We start from the raw sequence: 9270 nt of genomic DNA, 5'->3' as shown, positions 1-9270 counted from the left end.
GTTTAGTCGAGTCTCGATTCTCAGTCGGAACCAGTCTTTCTGTGACATGAAGCTGCTTCAGGTACCCAGAGCATCACCACCAGCTCTACCCTCTAAAAGACAAGAAGCCACAATATGTTGGTGAAATTAATATAAACTTTATTTTTTTGTATTATTGTACAACATAAACTTTTTTGTAAAAAGGCAATTCCGTGTTTATCATCTTTTATTATGATGTAAGGTAAATAAAATAGTGTAAATTTCGGAAGCTTTGAATGTCTCTTGTCGTCATGAGTTGTCATCCTTGTCATGATTTTCTTTAAGAGCTAAAATTTAAACTGAAAAAGTAGGAAAGTGAGTAACAGCAAACCGTTAAACCATACAGGTGTAAATAGTACAGTAATGAACAGTAATTAAGACAGTGAGCGGCAGAAAGCAAAAACGTTTAATATCCCTGCATTCTAAATATTGACTGATTTAAAAAAGTTACATGATTCTCCTCAAAATAAATCTCTTTGGCATAGCTCCCCATCCGCTGCCCACATCCAGTTAATCCCCACAAAAAACCAGTTGTCCTAATAATGACGAACACCATTACTGATAAAAACAAGAGTAATATTAATAAAATATGCCACACATCAGTAAGAAGGGAATTTATATGACAGAGCAACGACAACGCTTATGAGTGTTAGTCCAGTGTATTTACCGCGTTTATGCAGTCTTGAGTTGTCGAGCAATTTGCTAAAACATTTCGTAACGATCATCAGCCAGGTTCATACAGTCAGGATGTTTCATCACTGCTCAGCTGGCTACGCAGATGCCCAGTGCTCCCAATGCTCAGAGCCCAGTGCTCCCACAGGACCTTCTCTGAGCTCCAACAAGTCCTTTTAGCAAAATCCTTCTCTACAATATTGTGATGTCATATTACACATACAAAAAAATAAAAGCAAAAATGGCTCGTTACATTTCAATCTGGAAGCAGTGTTTAGAATTTAAGGAATGAAAGGAAAAAAAAATGTTACAAAACTTGTAGTGAAGCAAAAGACAAAGTTAAAGCTTCTGTTCAGTGTTTCCGTTAAAGTGACTCCGCTCGACAAGGTGAAAGTCGGAAAGCTGTTTCCTTTGTGTTCTGTCTGCATACAATGCAGCTGCACGACACCCTCCCAGCACCTTCCCCCTTTCACTTGTGCTCCTCTTTCCTGGGCGTCTGGAAAGGAAGAGCATTAAAAGTCAGTCCTGGCCCCCTGATGTCCTCAGCAAGACACACTACACACTATGGGACAACAGCACTGTGACTTTTATCATCAGGGTCATGAGTTGTCATAAGCACACGCACCATGTGGGACACCAAGTCAGCCGAGCGCTACAATACACAGCAAAGTCGTCACATACGTGAAGGGACATGTTTTACAAGCACAGTACAGGCAAAAATGTGGTAAAAACTAAAAACGAGGGACAGCAGGCACCGACCTCTCAAATTCAGTTACATGTTTCACTCATAATTTATGGAATGAGCTGCCTGGCTGGTGAACGTTTGTGTGGGATGAGTGCTTTGTGTCCATCACTTCATTCAGTGACACCTGAAGCTCTGGACAAAATGGGAGGCGACTCCCCCAGCAGAACAAGGAGGGAGCAAGAGGCCTTAAAAAGGGTTTTTTTTTTTTTTTTTGTTTTTCTCTAATATTATTTGTGCAGAAAAGTTTTTGGATTTTCAAACATGTCACTGATGGAATTTTCACAGAAAACCAACTGTGTCACTCAGTTTAGCTTCCTTTGCACATTTAAACCCCACCAGCAGAAAGCCATATTTCCAATATCCTCCTGAGTGAACTTCTTCCTTTTACATGTACTTGGGTAGCTGAGAACTTTGAGGCTGACTATACTGCACGTGTCCCATTTGCTGAGGAATGGGGGCCTTGTGACTGCACACCAGTAGAGGAACCTGTTAGTTAATACAACAAATGTCAAAATGACAATTCAGAACTGTAATTCAATAATTTATTAATTTATTCACTTAGACGCTTTTGTCCAAAGCAACTTACAACGGATACTATATAGTGTTACTAGCCCACACCTTATTCACCGCAGTGACTTACACTGCTAGATACACTACTTACAATGGGTCACTCATCCATACATCAGTGGAACACACTCACTCTGTGACACTCACACACACTAAGGGGGAACCTGAACAGCATGTCTCTGGACTGTGGGAGGAAACCCACGCAGAAACGGGGAGAACATGCAAACTCCACACAGACTGAGTGGGTCCCACGTTCTCTCGCACCACCCAGGCGCTGTGAGACAGCAGCGCTACTCACTGTGCCACCGTGCTACCCCATTTAATTTAAGGGTATTTCCTGAGAAAGTGTCTTTCTTCTGCTTCTCCATCACTCAATGCAATTCAGCTGGAATTTAACCCTCTTTCTGAGGAGTAAAACACCACAATGTGGCCCTGATCATGGCTAATAACCTGTTTAGTGCCTGCAGTCATATTTCTTTAACTGTGGGACACTCATGCTACTGAATTCTGCAGAAAGCTCAGGAAAAGTGCTCAGGAGACTCCTGAGATGTTGAGTCAAGTACATGGAACAGAGAGAAAGAAAAGAAAAGAAAAAAAAAAAAAACTGCAGGGACAGAAAAGGAAATTTTCATCTGATGAAGAAGTGAAAGAAGCTGTAGTTACTACCTTGAGGTCGACGTCAAAAAAAACAGGCACCTGCATGTCTTTTAGGACTTTTCCAAGCACTGGAACATCAGGTGTCAAAGGAAGGGCTCTCAAAAGCTGCCCCACCCCAAGGAATCTTTAGATGCGAACGACAGGTATAGTGAGGGCGCTCTTCAGTGAACACACATGTACCTGTGGCCTTGCAACACTCACCTGGTGAGCAGTGTGTGTTAGTAGTTGTCATTGTAGCCTTGTCTGTGCAAGGTATCAAAGGCTATGCTGGGCTGGTAATCATCCATCAGCCCCTCCCCATCCCCAGGCATGTCTGCGCCGTACGGATACGGGGGGTAGCCTCCGTCTAGCTCTAACACACAAACACAGAGAGAGACAACAGTTTGATAGCCTTCTACATGACGACCTGTTTTCATCACTAACTGTAAACAGAATTTGCTCATTTCCCACAAGCACCAAAAGGACCGAAACCATGCAGTTTTATCAATATTGTCATTTCTTCACTGTTTCTTCTGCAGTTTAACATGTCTAAATCATCATGTGTGTGTTTCAGCCCAAAACAGTTGGTTTTGGTTTTCCCACCAACAGTCAAAATGAATACTTCAGTGAGAAAGTAACAGAACCTTTATGCATAAAGCGATTTCAATTTTTTAACCTTATTTGTAACCAGCAAACTGGTTAAGTAAAATGGAGTTTATTCTTATTTGAGAGCTTTACATTAAAATTGTAAAGGTCTTAAATAACCAACTCTGTAGCTGTGAAGTGCTGTTTTATTATTAAAACTTCAATTATGTAATAATTTATAGCACTATTAGCAACTGGTTCCTCAAAACGTAAAGCAATAATGCTTAATATGCATTTTATCAGAGGACTTCAGATGTTGACAGTTGTGAAACATACAGCAACACATTTGTTTATTCACCTGTCTGACACTTTTCTCCAAAGCGACTTACAGCATTAAGCTACTTATTATTACAGTTCGAACCCTCAGTCAAGCTGTGGAAGTTCTGTGGTGCCGTACTCACCATCGTGTACGTATCCGACGTCCATGGGCACGCTATTGTGGGCCTGTAAAGGAAAACACCATGTTCAATAGTATGTTTTTACTCCACACTGACAGCCAATAACACACGGCTGTTCCATCTTCTCCTGGCTGAGCTCAGCTGTTGATGGCGGGGCCGGGAAAAGCACTTGGCCTTTTACAGGCCATCAGGCCATTGCAGAAACACCCGGAACCCACAGTAAGAAGCCAAGTGAGACAAGTAACCACGAAGCCTCGGTGGGGCTCAACAAGTAGTGTGGGAGATGAGCGCTCTGAGCTCACAGTCAGGGCTGTGAGGTTGCAAGGTGCACACGCACCATCTCCCAGGCGGCGGGGTCATGCTTGAACAGCGAGTGCGTCAGCTCCACGGAGACGCGCTTCCGGTAGTCTGGATTCTTGTCCTCAGAGATGCGGAAGAGGACGGCAGCAGCATACGTGGCTGGAGGGACACACAGTGTGAGTGACGCTTAGAAGGAGTCAACATTTCAGGTAAAGACTCAGAGAGCTTTGCAGTATAACACAGAGCAGACGGACAGCTCCACACCTCATTGAACTTACAAGCACACCTGGAAGCAGAAACCTGTTGGTGACTCAATTTGTTCATAATTACAACATTGCGTTAATAAAAGTTAAACAACACAGAGGCCCCTCCCTGTATTTTTGGGTTTGGTTCTGTACAAATCTCACAATAAATGTGACAATAAATAAAAATACTGTAACCCTAACACCCACCCAACATTGCACCGACCGCCGGTCACTCCATCACACACACTTCAACTATCCAGAAGCACCGGCCTCATCATTTCTTTACTGCAATAACTTACTTTGTTACCCACACAACCAATAAGATTAGTTTAGCTTTAATGAATAAGGAATAATTTACTTAGACTTCTCCTGTCAACATTCTATTAAAGTCATTTTAAAAGACTCAGTGCCACAGTTACTGTCATTCATTAAGTCCATTCATGGTAACGAACACGGCTCAGACGAGACCCAAGCGCCCATTTGTCACGCCAAGACATGTTTTGGCACGGAGCACTGAGTCACACGCTCATCTCACAAGTCCATGACAAATGGAAACAATACTGGGTGTGGGAAAACACAGCCCTGGAAGTTCAGGTCTGCTTTGAGGAACACAGCTCTGCACAGTGTCACAGTTCCGTGACATACAGAAAAGCATTAAAGTAGTAAAGTGTTGTTTCTCAGTATTACTTTTCATTTATTGAACTAGGGGCTAATAAGAGGGATGTGTCATCTAGATGTATAAACAGCAGGATAATTACAGTCGCACCTTTCCTGAACCCTCAGCATTGCAGTTCACACCACTGCTGCCCTGCGCGCTGTTTTCGATGGACCCCAGACTATTTTCACACGTTTGAAAGTTTACAGTTCACATGAAGCTGCAGGTCCATGTTCCGTCATACTGACAATTCCAGGAATTAAAGTACAGAAATTATTCACACATTTGCACACAACTCTAAGAACTATCAGTGCTTAGAGTTCATTTATAATAATGGTACTTTATGAGCATGTTTACTTACATTTATTCTTTTAACATTCCTATGTACTGGAATAATTTTTTTGTAAGATTACCATCAGTTACCTCCTCTCACGGAAGAGGGATCAAAGCTGTCAAAATCATCAATCATGGGGCTCTTCCCTTGGTTTTACTTTCCCTGCCCTCAGTACCATGGTGTTTTGAGCCTCTGCAGGTGGACTATGTGGGCTGGCCAACGCTATCAGGCACCCAAGGAAAGTGTCCCCCAGCACATCTCAGTACATTGAGTGTCTAGGCCATTCTGACACCATTTAAAGTCGGTGAAAAGACAGTCCTGTGACCAGCCATGTCTGAGAACTGAACCCAGCACCAGAGCCTCGCACTGCTTCTCTCCCTTTCTTTCTCCTGCCTTCCTTGTGCACCTGCTCAAACTGCCCTTGTCACTCTTTTCTGTCGGGTCCTGTTGCATGTTCGATATGGGTCATCAGTTTAATGCGCCTTTCTCCATCCTCGTGCTCCGCCTACGAAGCCCCGTGCCGCTGTCCTCACCAATGCCTTCGTTGCTGGAGTGCAGGAGCTCCATGAGAGGTGCCGAGGCCCCTTCGGCATCGATGAGCTCCGCCGACTGCTTGTCGAGCGCCAGCTCGCATAGGACACCAGCTGCCACCCTCTTCACGTTCTCGATAGGTGAGTAGAGTAGCTGCCACAGAATGAGACAGAGGCCATACAGACATACTTCACAACAAGCACTTTGACAAAAACCACCTGTCAAACATTTCTTGCAGGAAAAAAAGCATTACCTGTACAAAGAGCGGAATTGTCTGCATGCTCGCTATATCAGCCCTGTTTGCAGGGTCCCGAGCCAGGATGTGCAAGGCACCCGTGCAGCCCTCCACGATCTCCTCCATGCGCACACCATCCTGTCCCGTAAAAGGGAAAACATGGTACAAGGTCCAGCTGTGAGTGTAGTTGCAGTGAGGAATGAATAGATGCCATAAACACACATTCCACTGCCAACTCCCTGCAGGGGAATTAATTGATATAACAATCAGTGAAGTTCCTCAAAAGCCAGAGCTTCCACATGCTGTATAAAACTGCACCTTCCCACATATCCATGTCATTGAGTATTAAAAATATACACAGCGAGGGTAGCCACTGGAGGCTCAGGAGTCCTTTATAGCCTCTTTCACAGGGCAGGACACAAATCCTGTCCTAGGAAAAGACAACTCAAAAGGCTTGTTTAAAAGGGGAACACTTTTCATTATTATTATTGTTTATTTAATTAATGTCTTTGTTCAAAGCAGTTTACACTCTGATTGCTCAGAAGTGTTCAGGGTGATGACCCCCCCCCCAGTTTTCTGCAGCCAGTCACTAAAGGTCACACGTGTTGGACTGTACGCTACTTACAGTCTCGCTGCAGCAACATCGGCTCAACTAAGAGCAACCCACAGACGTGCTGGAGAAAAGCTGAGATGGTGCCAGCGTGAGACAAACACGTGACACAGCAAAACACGTCTGTCCATCAGCACACAGAGACATGTTGCCCCTTTCTATGATGTGCAACTAAGGTATTCACCCTAACCTCTGCTGTAATAACAGCACTGCTCATACACGCTACACGGCGGACACATCGTGGCAGCGCAGCCAAGGTCATTTTCCTGCTGCTGCTGACTGACCTGGTAGGTTTGCTGCGTGCTGGACGTGGCTTGTCTCTGCGCGTCCTGGTGGGCCTTCAACAGCAAGCTGACCAGCCGAGGAATGGTACCTGCGTCCTTCAGGGGACCTTGGTTGGCTGGAGACAGGGCCAGGTTGCGGATCAGTCCAACCGTGGCCTGAGGAACAGGAGATCGATGGACACACGTGTGAACCAACAGGAAGCCCTGTCCCGGAAAACTGCTCTGCTCACTTTATCTCCATATAATTCCTTTTCAAATACATCTCACATTTTTAAAAAATTCCATGTCGACCAGTTCTTCTTTTTACATTAACTTCAACCACTCTTCCTCTAGCAGTGGAGTTTTCGCACACTGAATTGATTTATTCACACTTTTTCCAGAGACCACAATTTATATTTCAAGCAACAAAGAGAATGATAAGGAATGTTCGATGCAAAGTGCTTCCACGCATCTTTCCCACCTTGACAACGGGCCAGTAGTACGGCTGATTGAGAAGCTTGACGATGGCGGGAATGCCATAGTACTGACGCACGGCATTCTGGGCCATCTCGGCGTCAGGGTGACGGCTGGTGAGGTGGCGCAGGGCACAGACAGCCGGCTCAGTTACATCCTCCTTCTCTCCAGCACGTAGGATGGCATGGATGAGTGCTTCCACGCCATTGCTCTGGGTCACGAGCGACTTGTTGCGGCTGTTATTGCATGTCAGATTGGAGAGGATGCCCGTGGCACACGTCAGCATGTTCACGTCGTCCGACCCCAGCAGCCCCACAAGCACTTGCAGCAGGCCATCCAGGCCATCCTGGAGATGGGGCATCAGAGGGCATAGGCAGGATGAGGAGGGGTCAGATGAGGCAGCGAGACAGAAGAAAGAAAGGAGTCGACATGAGACGGGAGTCATTCGCTTGAACAACTTCTCAAATACGGGCAAAAACAATTTACCACTAAATGTACACAAAATCTGTAGCACCTGCCCAAAACTTGAAGTGATAAAACAGTTTTAACTTCTTGAAAAGCAGTACTATTATGGATGAATTCGTATGATGTGTTATTTATTGCAAATAACACTTCATAAAGGGCTCAGGAGTGTCAGAGTAAGTACGTTATAAGAATTCCCTCATCCCATAGTGTTCTAATGTTATGATCATAAGATAAAGTAGTAGGTTTAAACAATAAATGAATAAAAGGGATGGATCTTTTGTCACCACTGTTTTTCCCCATTTAACAGTAATGAGGAGTTCATTTTATGACAATTCACCTTAAGAAGTAGGAAAAAATTGTGCTGCATGAGGGAAGCATGCACATGAGTCTCTTACAGCCAACGCGTTTCGGAGATAGAACGTGTGGCTACAATAACCCTATATGTGCATAACGACTCCTGCCAGGTGTGCTGTCGTACTGCACTCTTCTGAGAGGTACATGTGAAATCGTAAGATGACATCAAATGTTCAGTGAGGTGCAAAGCTGACCTGCTTTGTGGCAGCATCAGACAGGTTGCGCAGAGTCCACAGGCAGTTCTGCATGAGACGCTGACTGGACCCAGACAGGTGCTTCCCCAGAGCCTGCATTCCACCTGGAGGATAGAGAGCATAAGTTACGATGTCACCTTGTCAGGAGCAGCAGTGAAGAAGTTGAAATAACTGTTAGGGAGGACCCCTCGGAGAGAGACAGTACGGTGTCACTCACCAGCCTCAACGATGGCTGGCTTGTTGCTGGGGCAGACTGACAGCACCTTCAGCACCCGGCTGGTGGTCCACAGCAGCTTCTCGTAGTTGTAGTTCCTCATGATCTGCACAAGACCTTCTGGACCACCATTGGCCAAGATGATGAGCTGAGAAGAGAACCAAATGTCCATTGGGGCATGCGCTCATGGGATGCGGAGCAAGCTGCACGTTTACTAACCCTAAACTGTTATGGTGTAAAATATCACGGCGGGTGCAGGATTCAGAGACACGGACCACTTCAAATGTGTGCTGGATTACAGTAACGCAGTGTAGAAACGGTAAAGTTGAGATCATGGTTCACTTCCAGCGGAGCCTCCCACCAACAGCTCAGCACCCACCTTGCTCTCCTGGTTGCCGTAGGACAGCAGCTGCAGGCAGTCCGTGGTGATGGCCAGGAACTTGGGGTTGCTCTTCTTCAGCAGGGGCACCATTCTCTGCAAGCCGTCAGCAAGGCGCACAGCCATCTTGGCCCCTTCCTGGTGCAGCAGCAGGTTGTGCAGCGTCGTGATGGCATAGAAGAGCACAGGCTCCATCGGGGAGCTGCCAAAGACAAAGAGTTGACTGCAAACACAGCTACCACTGGGTGTCTGTTCATTACTCCAAAGTCACTTTCACCACCTTCCATTTCTGCATTTCCAATAAATATTTTTACCATTATATATTCAGAACTGTTT

The 9270-nt window shown here is 45.3% G+C and overlaps 1 protein-coding gene across 2 annotated transcripts in view; it reads right to left on the bottom strand.

The window, feature by feature from the left end:
- Nucleotides 1-942: 942 nt before the first annotated feature.
- LOC108918758 (junction plakoglobin-like) overlaps nt 943-9270 on the bottom strand; it is a 30067-nt gene continuing 21739 nt past the window's right edge. The window contains exons 6-16 of one of the 2 annotated variants that reach the window (XM_018726270.2): nt 8935-9136; nt 8559-8703; nt 8342-8445; nt 7336-7674; nt 6876-7031; nt 6000-6119; nt 5749-5899; nt 4019-4140; nt 3685-3727; nt 2861-3011; nt 943-1186 (exon numbers count right to left, since the gene is read on the bottom strand). In XM_018726270.2, the coding sequence (XP_018581786.2) occupies nt 2878-3011; nt 3685-3727; nt 4019-4140; nt 5749-5899; nt 6000-6119; nt 6876-7031; nt 7336-7674; nt 8342-8445; nt 8559-8703; nt 8935-9136 (1516 nt within the window). In that variant the 3' untranslated portion in view covers nt 943-1186; nt 2861-2877. Of the gene's footprint in view, nt 1187-2860; nt 3012-3684; nt 3728-4018; nt 4141-5748; nt 5900-5999; nt 6120-6875; nt 7032-7335; nt 7675-8341; nt 8446-8558; nt 8704-8934; nt 9137-9270 lie in introns of those variants that run through there. The other variant, XM_029247109.1, reaches the window with a different exon arrangement.

The sequence above is a fragment of the Scleropages formosus genome, chromosome 21 (assembly GCF_900964775.1).
Source record: "Scleropages formosus chromosome 21, fSclFor1.1, whole genome shotgun sequence".
NCBI lineage: Eukaryota > Metazoa > Chordata > Actinopteri > Osteoglossiformes > Osteoglossidae > Scleropages > Scleropages formosus.
The sequence above is the reverse complement of the archived record's forward strand: the minus strand, read 5'-3'. Positions and strand labels throughout refer to the sequence as shown.